Source organism: Heterodontus francisci, chromosome 4 (genome assembly GCF_036365525.1).
Source record: "Heterodontus francisci isolate sHetFra1 chromosome 4, sHetFra1.hap1, whole genome shotgun sequence".
In the NCBI taxonomy this organism is placed as follows: Eukaryota; Metazoa; Chordata; class Chondrichthyes; order Heterodontiformes; family Heterodontidae; genus Heterodontus; species Heterodontus francisci.
The window spans coordinates 15,477,918-15,493,608 of record NC_090374.1 but is presented as its reverse complement, the minus strand read 5'-3'; the positions used below and the strand labels follow the sequence as shown (position 1 = coordinate 15,493,608).

The 15,691-nt window shown below is 43.6% G+C and overlaps 1 protein-coding gene across 1 annotated transcript in view; it reads right to left on the bottom strand.

The window, feature by feature from the left end:
* Positions 1-5,483: 5,483 nt before the first annotated feature.
* Positions 5,484-15,691, bottom strand: part of nat8l (N-acetyltransferase 8-like) — a 123,301-nt gene continuing 113,093 nt past the window's right edge. Inside the window, exon 3 of the mRNA XM_068029204.1 lies at positions 5,484-9,824. Coding sequence (XP_067885305.1) covers positions 9,457-9,824 — 368 coding nt within the window. The 3' untranslated portion in view covers positions 5,484-9,456. The remainder of the gene's footprint in view (positions 9,825-15,691) is intronic.

The following is a 15,691-nucleotide window of genomic DNA, read 5'->3' as shown; positions in this document are numbered from 1 at the left end:
CATGACACTGGGCTTTCGTCCAGACCATGACACTGGGCTTTCGTCTAAACCATGACACTGGGCTTTAGTCCAGACCATGACACTGGGCTTTAGTCCAGACCATGACACTGGGCTTTCATCTAAACCATGACACTGGGCTTTCGTCCAGACCATGACACTGGGTTTTCGTCTAAACCATGACACTGGGCTTTCGTCCAGACCATGACACTGGGTTTTCGTCCAGACCATGACACTGGGCTTTAGTCCAGACCATGACACTGGGCTTTAGTCCAGACCATGACACTGGGCTTTCATCTAAACCATGACACTGGGTTTTCGTCTAAACCATGACACTGGGCTTTCGTCCAGACCATGACACTGGGTTTTCGTCCAGACCATGACACTGGGTTTTCGTCCAGACCATGACACTAGGCTTCAGTCTAGACCATGACACTGGGCTTTAGTCTAGACCGTGACACTGGGCTTTCATCCAGACCATGACATTGGGCTTCTGTCTAGACCATGACACTGGGCTTTAGTTTAGACCATGACACTGGACTTCCGTCTGGACCACGACACTGGACTTCAGTCTAGACCATGGCACTGGGCTTTAGTCTAGACCATGACACTGGGCTTCTGTCTAGACCATGTCACTGGGCTTCTGTCTAGACCATGTCACTGGGCTTCAGTCCAGACCATGACACTGGGCTTCAGTCCAGACCATGACACTGGGCTTCTGTCTAGACCATGACACTGGGCTTTAGTTTAGAGCATGACACTGGGCTTCCGTCTAGACCATGACACTGGACTTCAGTCTAGACCATGGCACTGGGCTTTAGTCTAGACCATGGCACTGGGCTTCTGTCTAGACAGTGGGCTTCCATCTAGACCTTGACACTGGGCTTCTGTCTAGACCATGACACTGGGCTTCCGTCTAGACCAGGACACTGGGCTTCTGTCTAGACCATGACACTGGGCTTCCGTCTAGACCTTGACACTGGGCTTCTGTCTAGACCATGACACTGGGCTTCCATCTAGACCAGGACACTGGGCTTCTGTCTAGACCTTGACCCTAAGTTTTAGTCGAAACCATGACACTGGGCTTTAACCTACAGCACTATGACGCTGGTAACCTGAAAACACATAAGAGTTGTAATTGTGTCCTGAAGCTGAGGATTCGAATGGTCTCTAACTGTAAGCATTGTGTGGTAGCTGTGGCTGTACATGTCTCTTGTGCCTTTGACAGATCAGCATTGGTGGTATAACTAGTCCACTGATTCTCAACATGTACATCAATGTTTGTCAACCTTGCAGATATAGACTTTGAACTGAAACAGTGACAACTGACCAGCAGCAAAGAAACCTGTGAAACAACGAAATTACAGGTAATGAAAGGGACTGATACACATCTCATGCCTAGAAAACTTGGCCAGACATCTTCCATTTGTACAATTGTGCATTTTCACAGAAAGCTTTAATACATTCATTGAAGAGACATTATCCCATGTGTTAGCATTAAACTTAGAGATCTAAACAATCAAAGAAATACAATTGAGTGCTTTGCTTTAATATAATATATTAAAAAGATCAATTCTAATCATGTATTTCATTGCAGTCAATCTGTTCAGTTGACACCCTTTCCTAATCTGTCACTACCAGCACTATAAATCTCCAGTGAGAGGGGTTCACTGCTGAACTGGTGCTGTCAATAGTTCCAAGACTTCACTGGTAGAAGGTATCAGAGGCATTATCTGAATTCCTAGCCATCGGGCTGCAGGAGGAGGAAGGGCGGAGTTGGGGTGTGTCCAGCATAGGGAGGCTGCGAAAATTCCAGTTGGACATAAACTCAAGAACCACAAAAGTTAATACCAAGCCTTTCACTGCTCACCAAACTGTTGGTAGTTATTAAGCAAGATAACATTTCTTTAGAACAAAAGTGGCAGCAATATCTAACAAAAACAGAAATGGCATGTTATTAATAGAAAGGCTTTAAACTACATTGTTTTTCTAACACTGCGCTGGTGGATGTTGAAAGGCTGAACATTGTCTAATATTTTATTGGGACTAATGACAACACATTGACATTCACCAGAGCCAGCTCACATGAGGATTGGATCCTTGACCTGGGCTTTTCTACCATACATTTCATACCCCGGTCGAATAGCACCAGGACACTGAAAGGGATGGGCATATAAGTCTGAACGTACCACGGGTATCACGTCCAACCCACTGTAAGAAGGTCTACTGATAGATATTCCCTATCAGCAATGTGCACTGCAAACCTAAGTTGAAGCCCATAACATGGGTTTCAGTTAAGCAATACAGATTAAGATTTCAAACTACTGTGCACTAAACTGAGAAACAATCACAGCAGTAATAGTGATAATGTGCCAATAAGAATAATCAGTTAACAGTACTTGTACATAAAAGGTCGGACAGCCACAATCCAGTGTTTCTGCACTGATACTGAGATTAATAATTAGATTTCCATTCCATCTAATGGAGTCCATTTGTCATTGCTGAGGAATTTCCAAATTGAAAATGTACAGTTTTAAGAACTGCAGCTATTTGGTTCATTGTCCCAATGTTTGTGAGGAATATTCCAGTGTTACCTTGAATTCTGCAAGAGCAATGGACAAATCAGGAGAACCCTTTGCTCCCAAAGTCTCCCAGATTTAAGAATATCCAGTTCAAAGTAGATTTTCCTTCCAAGCTTTAAAGGAGGGTCAACACATAGTTTGAATTGTCTCACATTGGTTTACAAGCATTTCATAAGCTTTTAATGGAACATTTTCTTTAAACGGGTGAAGCAAAACTACAAACATGCCCGGATTACTTTTCCCCTTCTAAGTGCAATAGTAAGCCCATGTGAGTACAGGACTGTCTAGACTGCAGGCAGTATCTGTACCAGCGAAGTCACAACCTACATTAATAATGTATTAGCTAATATATTAGCATGGATCGAGGATTTATTGGTTAAAGGCTGGGAAACAGTTTAGGAGTAAACGGGGCATTTTCAGGTTAACAAGCTGTTAACCAATGGGGTGTCATAAGGTTCAGTGCTGGAACCTCAGCTATTTGCACTCTATATTAATGACTTACATGAAGAGACTGAGAGCAGTGTATCCAAGTTTGCTGATGATACAAAGCTCGGAGGAATGTGAGCTGTGAGGAGACACAAAGAGGCTGCCAAAAGATATAGACAGGTTAAGTGAGTGGGCAACAAGGTGGCAGATGGAGTATAAATAATGTGGGGAAGTGTGAGGTTATTCACTTTTATAGAAAGGATAGAAAAACAGTATTTTTAAATGCTGAGAAACTGTTAAAATGCTGGTGTTCTGAGGGATTTGGGTGTCCTCGTACACAAAGTAGAGTAAATTAATGTGCAGGTACAGCATGAAATTAGGAAGTTATTGCAAGGGGATTGGAGTACGAGAATAAAGATGTCTTGCTACAATTGTACAGGGCTTTGGTGAGACCACACCTGGAATACTGTGCACAGTTTTGGTCTCCGTATCTAAGGAAGATTATACTTGCCTTAGAGGGAGTTCACTAGATTGATTCCTGGGATGAGAGGGTTGCCCTAAGAGGAGAGATTGAATTGAATGAGAGGTGATCTCAATGAAACATATAAGATTCTGAGAAGGCTTAACAGGGTCTCCTGACTGGAGAACCTGGCACTGGGGGGCATAGCCTCAGGATAAGGGGTCAGCCATTTAGGACTGAGATGAGGAGAAATTTCTTCGGAGGGTAGTGCATCTTTAGATTTGTTTACCACAGAGGGTTGTAGATGCTCATCTCATTGAGCATACTCAAGGCTGAGATCAATAGATTTTGGGGAATCAAGGGATATGGGGATTGGGTGAGTCAGTGGGATTGAGGTCAAGAATCATCCATGATCTCATTAAAGGGTAGAACAAGATCAAGGGGCTGAATGGTTTACTCCTGCTATTTCTTATGTTTTGATGCTTCGGAGGGTACGTGTGGCTCCCCCAAGCCGACCCATGGTAACTCGCTGATGTTATCCCGTGTGAATTATATTGTGGGGAACAGGAGCAATTTTAACCTAACTGACTGGGCAGGAAACCCCCATGCAGATTGGGTGGAACATCCTTCACTAAATTCAATGTAGAATAAAATCCGTCAGGGTGTCAAACCAATTGCACCCGATCTTGGGGCAGGTTTGGTTAAAACTGCGTCTGAAGGGTGTGGACGTTTTGGAAAGGGCTGTTTTTAGTCTGACTGATGGGGATATCAGAACACCAAGACCTGTTAGTAACCACAGCCAATGGGAGCATGCTTTTCATGTGTTGGCTATCCCAGGGTTTCTTTGTAAACCCCTGTGTGGCCTGTAAGGCAGAAAACCCAGACATTTCCTGAGCTAAGTGATACACAGAGTAAATGGGCACAGCAAAGTCTCCCTGCTGATTTGTCCACCCTCCTGCTTGACCATGAATGAGAAAAACAGCCCAGGTGAGGGTAATTGCCCACCTGAACGGGGCAAGAGAAACTCTGCATTGATAGGAGCTACCAGCCCACCTGAGGTTCCTGAAATCTATGTACAAGTTAAATCCACCAGCCAATAGACTTAAATTGCAATGCAGGTTAACCAACAAAGTAATGTTCTTTGAAAGTTTGTATATTGATTCAGTGTACTGGTAACATGGAGAGTATTTGCATCCAAAACTCTATTTAAATTCAGGTCACAATACAAATGCAATTTGTACTGTAAGGACACTCGGAATTTTCTCCTTGATTTGCATCCAGTCTCTGATGAATGCTTAAATGTCAATTATTAAAATACTTCTTATTACTGAAAACACATATAGCATTGACTCTATCATTGTTTATTGTATTTCCCGATGTCAGTTATTGCTGAATTGGATGGTTAAGGATTAAAGGAACAATATAGCAAAGCTCATTAAATTAACTGGGGAGTGACGAAGAAATTACACTGTGAGAAGACAAAGGTTTACAAGTTACATTGCGGAACCTGAACATTATAAACACTCAGCACATCCGTACTAACTTCCTTCATTCACTATTTCAGTCACTTATTTGTTTAAAGCGTGTTAAAGGAAGTTTTAAAAGCAAAATGTACATGATGGGTGTGTAGCAAATGCAGCTGGAAATATACAGCAGGTATCTTACACCTGAAACATCAAGCTGTCTTTTCATTTGACAGATGCTGATTGACATGATGGGTATTTTCAGCATTTTCTTCGTTTAAATACAAGTATTAAAATTCCATCTGGATTAGAGCCTCTTTGGGAATAGCAGAGGAAGGAAGGGTGTACCACAGTACTGAATGTTTGTGCTCAAAGCTGGTCTGTATAATTTTAGATATTGTTAATTTTGTGATCCAATCTTCACCTGCACAGTAATGCATTTAAAGCAACAATTTGAATGAGGAATTTGCGCAGCTCTTCCCAAAGAAGATTTTTTTTTTAAAGTAACCCCCCCCCCCCACTCCTCCCACCTCCCCCCCACCTATCACACCCCGGCTAGTTGTCTCTTGCAGGTAGTTACTGCCTGATGATAAGTTCTCCAATCACCTGTACTGTCTTACCATTGCTCAGAACTGAGTAACCATAGCCTATTTAATCAGATAGTGAGGTTCTCACAACTTGGAGACATCCTGTCCTTTACCTGGAATGTCTGTAACTTCCATTAGGGGTTGCTGGATAGCTATGAAGAGCAGGGACCTTGGGTGATTGTTCCCCCCACCCTCTGGCTTAATATGGGTTTTTTTTTTATTGAGCATCACTGGCAAGGTCAGCATTTATCGCCCATTCCTAATTGCCCTTGAGAAGGTGGTGGTGAGCCGCCTTCTTGAACTGCTGCAGTCCCTGTGGGGTAGGTACACCCACAGTGCTGTTAGGAAGGGAGTTTGACCCAGTGACAGTGAAGGAGCGGCGATATAGCTCCAAGTCAGGATGGTGTGTGGCTTGGAGGGGAACTTGCAGGTGGTGGTGTTCCCATGCATCTGCTGCCCTTGTCCTTCTAGGTGGCAGAGGTCGCAGGGTTCATTCAGGGAGATATCATTCATTATTCAGGCCACGGATCTGAACTGAGATCTTCACAGCCTACACAACTCAGTACCAGACCAGGTGATGTACTTACACCCAGGGAGTTCCATTACCGACCTTACAAAGGGACATCCACTAGTGACAGGCCGTGCTGTGTTAAAAATTCAGCAAGCTGCCAACATCTCCACACTATGTGCCAAATAATGGAAGCACTGACTCCCCATTACAAAACTGCAGCACAGAATAATGAATGTAACATTTAAAACATAGCTAGAAAATGATGTGCAATCTATTTTAGGTTTTACTTACATACATTACAATAAATGCATTGCAGTACCTCAGAGTGTTAATTTCTAAACTTGCCAAATGGTATTCAGTAATTATTGCTCATATATATAAAATTATGAGGAAGAAGGTTGTTTCTGCTTTGCCCCATATGCTGTCTATTAAAAAAAAATACAGAAATTGTTAATGGAACTGGTTTGTATTCTCACAGATGTTCAACCTTTCTTGAGTCCAGTCGATTCTGTTTCACTCAACCTTTCACCCTTGTACATCTTGGTGGCTAGATGTAGGCTGGAGACTAAGAGCAGGTTATCCCCGGATGAAACAGTAAAAGTGGAACAAGGTTTCTTTTTTTAAAAAAAACTTCAGGTTGGATTTGGAGAGCTGAGGAAATCTGAAACAAGATCCGCGTTGCCAAAACTCTTCAAACCCAACCTATTGATTTGAACAGCAGAACTCACGTCTTAAAACAAGCACTGAAATCAGTTAAAGGTTCACTTTTGAGGCAGCTGCTCTGGGCAAAAAGTAAAATGCCAAAAGTGAAAGAAGGACATTCAGAATCACAAAGTCTTGATATTTCCGGACCTATTGTGTAAAAGGTCCATGGAATTGTGAGGGACTATCCCAAATCAGGACACATCATGTTCCCTGATATCCGTTAACTTTCTCATATTCAGGTCTAATTTTAATTCATCCATTGAATAACCAGGTCGATATAAAAAAAAAGGTATTTGGGGATTCTTGAAAGCAATACATTACCCAATGCAACACCAAACAATAATCCATTTCTGTTTAAATTAGATTAAATTTTTTTTAAATATGGAGCAATCCTATTGATACACATCAAAATACTTTATTCTGTAGCAAAAACTAACAATCCCACTGCCTGTAGAAAACTGTTATGCAACACTAACGCTATGGGCAGGGATTGAGACGCAGGTCCTGCTGCCCCCAACAGGCAACCTGAGTTTCTGATTTCGGCCGTGTGTCACCTTGGGGAGGCGCCAAAGGTCATTCGACGATAACCCTTTTGCGCCTCCCAGTGGCCATCTTGGGTACAGCCCCCGTTAACCGCCAGACCACGATCCAGAGAGACTGAGGAGAGAAACAGAAGAGCCCATGGTTACAAAAATAAAGTTAAAAATAAAAATAAAATCATCCAGGTTCCACTAGGAGCGACAGACAATATAATTTCACTTGTGGAGTTGAATCATGCTTGGGCACAAGAGCTGCAGGACCATTGTAGACCAATATTGCGCTAATTTGAGAACAGCAGCAAACTCACCATCGCCAGCGAGGTACAATCTATATACAGAAAATGACTTAAAAATAATTTGGACTGATGTGGGAGACCTTCAATCCTTCTGTTATACCATAGCTTGACTGTACATTGAAAGCCAAGGGATATTCATCGCCAGTAAGATAGGACTCAAAAAATAAAAATAAAAATGGTCTTGCGCCAACTGGATTTTGATATCTTTCAGAAAACATTAGCATAACAAAAATAAACAAAGCAAACAATCTTTGTCCTTTAACCAGGATGACTTCGTGAAAAAGTATCTTTTTTTTTTATACACACACACATCATTTCTATTACAAAGTACTGATACTAAAATCCTCTATCACAAATCATTGAGGCTCAGCGTCTCTGAGAAAGTAACTGAAGTGCATTTCCAGAAGTTTTTATATATATATATATATAGTACATTTCCTTTGTTAAAACTAAAATTCAGCTACCCATTTTTGTTCTGAATTCAAGACAGACATTCAGCATGCAAAAAGAAAAGCTGTTGAAATATACACAGTTTTTATTTCATGTTTAAGGAGCTATATCCTTTGTCTTATTGTTCAGGCAGGCACTGTACACATACACTTAGGTACAGACACATGCCAATTGCATTGCTTCTGCATTCTACCAGTCACAAAGTTGATGTCATTAAAGCAACTACCATAGCAACACTAAGCAAGGCAGTAGAGACCAATCACAACTATTAGTAATTAATAATTTTTTTGCTTATGATTTTGTTTTGTAATATTATTTTTTTTTATTGTTTGCAAGAGCCGTTCTCCTGTTCCCTACTTACTACTTTTGGACTCTGCATTGATATGGCGGGGGAAGAGGGTAAGGGGAGAAATGTGTTTCCCTGGAAACCACAGCCTCCGTTCTGCTCAAATGACATCGTTCAGCTCAAGCAGAAAACAAAATGAAAAAGAGTAACAAAAAAAAAACTAACAGCAGCATAGATACTCCAGTACGCATGCGGAGGATTTACTCACAGTCACCCAATTACGGAGGAGGAGGAGGAAAAACTAAATGCTTATTTTACAATATGCAACAATGGGATCAAGGCTGTCCAAATTACTAAATCTTGCTGACTTGTGAAGACAATAGAAATATAGGATGCACCTCTCTCTCTCTCTCTCTCTATGGCAGGAATGCAGCACATCCAAGTACTAATTTTTTTTATTAAAAAAAGTGTATGTCGGTGTCCGGGTGCGAGTGAATCAGACCAGACCAGACCAGACCAGGTCAGACCAGGCCAGGCTAGGCCAAGGGTGATCTTCTTGATATTTACTGCACTTTGTCTTCATGCAGCAGAACAAGCTGGGTGTGTTTCTCTTTCAAACACTCTCATTCGATCGCGAAGCGTGTTAACAGTAGCACTGACAATGAAGGAACGGAGTTAGGTCATTGGCAATGGGGAGGAAGGAGCTGCAGGGTTGCAGGGTGTCGGGGTGCCCGGGAAAGAGTACCGATCATTGGTCATCACTGGCACGTGCAATGATCCATCCCCACTTCAATCCATGCTCTCCCCATAAAGATTTGCCTCGACAGTAATGGTTACCACATCCATATTGTGTGACTGATGCACTAATGGGAGTCTAGTTGAGGGTAACTTGGGTCGAGCTGTATGTTGACCCCAGCCAGACATGCTGTAAGAATGTTAGCTACAGGCAGAGTGCTTCGATCACAGGCACCACCGTCCTACAGCAAGTCTGGGGTGATTGTAACTCTCATCCAACAAAATCACAGCTACCACAAGAGGGCCGGGAAGGTGGAAAAATAATCATCAAAAAATTACAAAGCATTGGGCATTCGATTCTGGTGTTTGTAAGGGGAAGGGGCAAAGGGGGGTGGGGTAAGAGATGAGCAGGGAAATATTTATTCTTCACGGAGAAGCAGCCGGTAGCGGTGATAACGAAGCTGGAAAAACATTTTCTCCAAGACGGAGTGATTCATTCCCGGGAGCACGTAGTGTTCAGTGATGCCCACGTATCTGAAACCCAATGACTCGTACAGCTTGTGGGCAGCTGGCTTGACAGCAGTCGTCCCCAGTACGACAGCAGAGTAGTTGTTGAGCACAGCAAACTCTAGAACCTTACGTCCCAGGGCCTTGGCAATGCCTTTCCCCCGCTGGTCAAAGTCTACGGACATGCGGCGCAGTTCCACTGTGTTATCTTCTTCGTTACCTCTGGCGGCTACGATGCCCACGACATTCCCGTCCAGAACCGCAACCCAGAAGCAGGAGCCTAGGGCAAGAAGAAGAGGGGGGTGAATATTTTGGGCATGTGGGTTTCTCTTGACAAGGGTAGATCTTGACTGTGTGATTACGTCAGGGAGACCATCGACTTTACAGGATATTAAAAAATCAGACAAGATGTAGAAGTCACGGTCAATTCTATCACAGTCAAAATCTACCCCAATAACATCTCACTATTGTAAACAATAAAAAGAAAAACCTGCAAGTGTTAGTTCGACATACTTATCGCTCAACGTTATTAACGGAAACACAAACATGATCCAACATTAGGATTTTTAGAAGGCCTGGTACAAAAACTGAAAGCAATCTCCCTGCATCCTGTACTCACCCCTCTCAAACCCCCCCCACCTCTCTCATTGAGTCATAGAGAGCTACAGCACTGAAACAGGCCCTTCAGCCCACTGAGTCTGTGCCGACCATCAACCACCCATTTATACTAATCCTACATTAATCCCATATTCCCTACCAGATCCCCACCATTCTCCTACCACCTACCTACACTAGGGGCAATTTATAATGGCCAATTTACCTATCAACTTGCAAGTCTTTGGCTGTGGGAGGAAACTGGAGCACCCGGCGGAAACCCACGCGGTCACAGGGAGAACTTGCAAACTCCACACAGGCAGTACCCAGAATTGAACCCGGGTCGCTGGAGCTGTGAGGCTGCGGTGCTAACCACTGTGCTGCCCTCTGTCCCCTCTCCCCTCTTAAACCTCCACCCCTCTCAAACCCCCATCCCCTCTCAACCCCCCCACTCCTTCTCAACCTCCCTCAAACCCCCCACCCTCACTCAACCCCCCGTCCCCTCTCAACCCCTCCTCAACCCCCCACCCCTTCTCAACCCTCCCCACCCCCTCTCAAACTCTCCTCAAACCCCCCACCCCCTCCTCAACCACCCCCCCACCTCCTCTCAACCCCCCCCCCCAAACTCCTAACCCCTTCTCAACCCCCCAAACCCTCACCCGCCTCTCAACCTCCCACCAGCCCCCGCTCCCACTCCCCCAAACACCATCCTGACTATTCAAGGTTTGATAGTGCACGTGAGGAATTAAGATATTGGAAATGAAGATTTTCACCCAATTGTCTTATTGACTTCGATCAAGTAAGCTGAAGCAATCTATATAACAATAACACCTCAAAATCCCCACCAGCATTGATTACTCTCCTAGCTCATCCACACATCTCATACATTTCAATTCTGTTGTCTCTCTACAATTCAGCATTTTTTTTGCACTTAACCAGTTACATTTATTAAATTTTTCCCTGCTCTTGCTGCCTGTGTTCTCTGGGGTAGTCTTAGGGAATAACATTTTTCTATCACTTCGCATGAGAACTATGCTCAATATTTGCCTTTTAGCACATTTTAATGCATTCACTCTCTTAAATACACATTGGGTCATCACGAGATATTAACACGCGGAACACAAATCTTCAGCTTAAAGTAACTGATTGACTACAGATCTTCACATCAAACAAATGTACAGAGTACAGGCCTTTATCCTAAACAGACTGAGTGAGGACCGATAATCAGTTCAATTAAATGGAATGAGTGCAGATCTTCATTTTAAACAACCTGAACAGGTGCTCATGCCAAGTAAAGGGCTTTGGTTCAATGAAGGTGATGTACAGATTCTCCAGTTCAATCAGGCTGAAGGAGTCTAGACCTTAAATTCCATCATACTGTATCAATACAGCTCTTCACTTAAAACTAACTCAACGTCGAGACAGAGTAGATAGAGAGAAACTGTTCCCATTGGTGGAAGAGTCGAGAACCAGAGAACACAGAGAAACAATTTTACAGGGCGACAGGTAAAAGGCGGGGGGGGGGGGGGCGGGAGGTGGCGGGGGGTTGCGTGGAGTTCTAGCTGAGTTGCTCTTACAGAGAGCTGTCATGGACACGATGGGCTGAATGGCCTCCTGTGTTGTAACCATTCTACGATTCTATATGAAATAAAAACAGAAAGTGCTGGAAATACTCAGCAGGTCTGGCGTCATCTGTGGTGAGAGAAACAGAGTTAACCTTTCAGGTCTGTGACCTTTTATCTGAACTAGCAAAAGTTCAAAATATAATAGGCTTCGAGCAAGTGAAAGGGAGGGGAGAAGAAGAACAAAAAGGGAAGGTGTGTGTTAGGGCAGAGGGCAGGAGAGATTAAATGACAAAGATGTCATGGAACATACGAATTAGGAGCAGGAGTAGGCCACTCGGCACCTCGAGCCTGCTCCGCCAGTCAATAAGTTCATGGCTGAACTGATTACTCCACATTCCCACCTACCCCCGATAACCTTTCACCCCCTTGCTTATCAAGAATCTATCTACCTCTGCCATAAAAATATGCAAAGACTCTGCTTCCACTGCTTTTTGAGAAAGAGAATTCCAAAGACTCACAATCCTCAGGAAGAAAAAAATTCTCCTCATCTCTGTCTTAAAAGGGCAACCCCTTATTTTTAAACAGTGACCCCTTGTTCTAGATTCTTCCACAGGGGGGAACATCCTTTCCACAACCACCCTGTCAAGACCCCTCAGGATCTTGTATGTTTCAATCAAGTCGCCAAAGGTAAAGGGAGTGTTAACAGTTGTAGTACAAGACAAAGCATTAGTCCAGAGAGAGTGTTAATGGCAGAATAATGAGTAGCTCAGTCCAAAAGTACAAATATAAAAAATAAGTTTAAGATTGGTGCATGATTAAAAAATAAAATAAAATATAAAAAAGCCAGTCGTGCTCTGAAATCGTTGAACTCAATTATGAGCCCAGAAGGCTGTAGAGTGCCTAATTGGAAGATGAGATGCTGTTCCCCGAGCTTACGTTGAGCTTCACTGGAATGTTGCAGCAGGCCGAGGACAGAAATGTGGGTGTGAGAGCAGGGTCATAAATTAAAATAGCAAGCAACCAGAAGCTCGGGATCATGCTTGCGGACTGAGTGGAGGTGTTCTGCAAAGCGGTCACCCAATCCTGCCCTCTGCCCTATCACAAACCTTCTCTTTTGTTCTTCTTACCCCTCTTCCTCTCTTTCACTTGCTCGAAGCCTATTACATTTCTAACCTTTGCCAGTTCTGACGAAATGTCACTTTTCAGGTTGCACCTTCCAGATCTGAGCGAAAAACTTTCTCCTTATGTCTCCTCTTTCTCCAATGATTTTATATCCGTAACCTCTTGTCATTGACCCCTCGTCAGAGGGGATATTTTTTCCCTATTTACTCAATTAAAACCATTCATCATTTTGCAAACCTCCTTTATGTCACCTCTTAACCATCTCTATTCCAAGGAGAACAGTCCTAACTATCCCAACCTCTCCTTGTAACTGAGGTCCCTCATCCCTGGTAACATCTGGATAATCCGCCTCTGTCCCCTTTCTGAGGTCTTTTACATCTTTTCTGGTATAATGCCCAGAATTGCCACAATGCTCCAGCTGAGCCCTAAACAGTGATTTATAAAGTTCCAGCCTGATCTCTCTGCTTATATATTGCATTCCTGTGTTTGTAAACCCAAGTAGTCCATGTGCTTTTTAACCACCTTATCAAGTTGCCCCGATACATTTAAGGATTTGTATAAATGGACACCAAGGTTTCTCTGCTCAACTACATTTTTCAAAATCATGTTATTGATAGTAGATGGTCTTTCCAGATTAGTCATTGCAAAGTACATCACTTCACACTTCTCCACATTGAACTCCATCTGCCAGGTTTCCACTCATTTCACCATCTTGAAGCCTATAACTATGCTCATTGTGACCTTCTACCTTGCCAAGTTTCAGATCATCTGCAAACTTTATAAAGCTGCTTCCTCTCCCCGAGTCTAGGTTGTTTATAAAACTTGCAAAGATTAGTGGACCCAAAGCTTCTAATTTTCTGCCTTCCATTTCCAGCTTTGCTTCTCTCTCTCCTGGATTGACATTCCCCTACCAAGCTAGTTTAAACCCTCCCCAATGGGAGTAGCCATGACGATATTAGCTGCATAATATCTGATTTTTTTATTCTCTCATGTGTTGTGGGCATCCCTGGCAAGGCCAGCATTTGTCGTCCATCCCTCATTATCCTCGAGAAGATTGTTTCCCCGAACTATTCAATTCCCTATCACTATCGCTTTCCTCCCACATCTTCCCCATCACCACTGCACGCACCCCCCCCCCCCCCCCCACCCCCCTCTCACCCCCTCAGCAAATGTTCAGCTGAGCCACTCATGTTGTTGTGGACTTGGCTCTGACTGTACTCCCCAGAGGAACCAACACCCTCACCAGTGAATGCTGGCTCGAGAGCAAGATGCACTCGGGGGGACTCCTGCACTACCTGTCTGGTCTTTATCTTTATCTTTCAGTACAGGTCTTCAGTTCCAGGAAACCATGAGTACAGCTGTTCCATGATGGTCATGTTGTTAGCACTGTTTCCTCTGAGATAGAAGATTGTGGGTTCAAGTCCTACTCCAGAGACTTCAGAGCAATAATCTACACTGACACTCCAGCACTGTCTTTCAGATGAGATGTTAAACTGTGGCTCCATCTGCCCTCTCGTATGGATGTAAAAGACCCCTTGGTATCATTCTGAAGAAGAGCAATGATATTATCCCTGACCGCTAGCCAATATTCATGCTTCAATTAACCACTAAAACCGATTATTTGATCTTTATCACGGTGTTGTTTGTGGGAGCTTGCTGTGTGCAAATTGGCTGCTGTGTTTCCAATATTACATTGTCACTATGCTTCAAAAGTACTTCATTGGCTGTAAAGCACTTTGGGTCATTAAAGGCACTGTATAAATGCAAGTCTTTCTTTTCTTTCATTGTAATCTAATTGAATGAGCGAATACGGGTCTTCACTTCAAACAAACTGCAGTTTGTGAAATAAATTGAAGGATTATAGGCCTTCACTGACAAGCTATTGAGCCCTAGCATCAAAATAAACCCTGGCAGAGTCTACTAGGACTGGGGGACACAGAGTGAAGGTTTTGGGCAAGAGATACAGGGCGGACGTGAGGAAGAACTTTTTAATGCAGCGAGTGGTGATGACCTGGAACTGGTTGCATATGAGGAGGGTGGAAGCGGAGATAATCAATTATTTCAAAAGGAAATTGGATGGGCACTTGATGGAAATAAATTTGCAGGGTTACGGGGGATCGAGCAGGGGAGTGGGAGTGACTGGATTGCTCTACAGAGAGCCGGCCTGGACTTGATGGGCCGAATGGCCTCCTTCTGTGCCATTATGACTCGATGACACTGTTGCAAGATAGCATGCAGACGTTACTCGAGTGAGTACTGGGCTGGCAGCTAAGGTTAAAAACAGCATTTATCTGGCCAACAGGAAAGCAGGAAAATTGGACATCAGTTCAGCTGTGCTGCTGCCCTTCAATGTGACAACACTAAGTGAAGACCAGCGAGCTGGGAATCGCCCAAATTTTGCTGCCAGCACTAAATGAATAATAACTACACAAAATACCTGTAAAAAGACAAGAATCAGGCTGCAGAACCTGTTCCATTGGAGACCCGAGTTCTGTCACGGGAAGAATCCTTTTAGGTGGGGAGATGTTCAGGGTTTTCCGCTCCTGTGCTCACCAACCTCTCACTTTCCACCCATCTGTTTTAATGGACAGGGATCAGGGGCTGCAAGCACAGAATCAGAAAACCTTTGTCAGCTTGTTCTGAGTCACGTATGAAATTGGTTTCATTTTCACCAACTTCACTTTTAAGCCCATAAAAATATGCAGATCATCTGGTAATTTATTTCATTGTGGGATCTCACTGTGCACAAACTGGCTGCCCTCCCCACTCCCTCCACCCTCGCGCACCCACCCACCCCCCCACTCCACCGTCTCCCTACATCATAACAATGACTACACTCCAGAAGGTACTTTACTGGCTGGAAAGC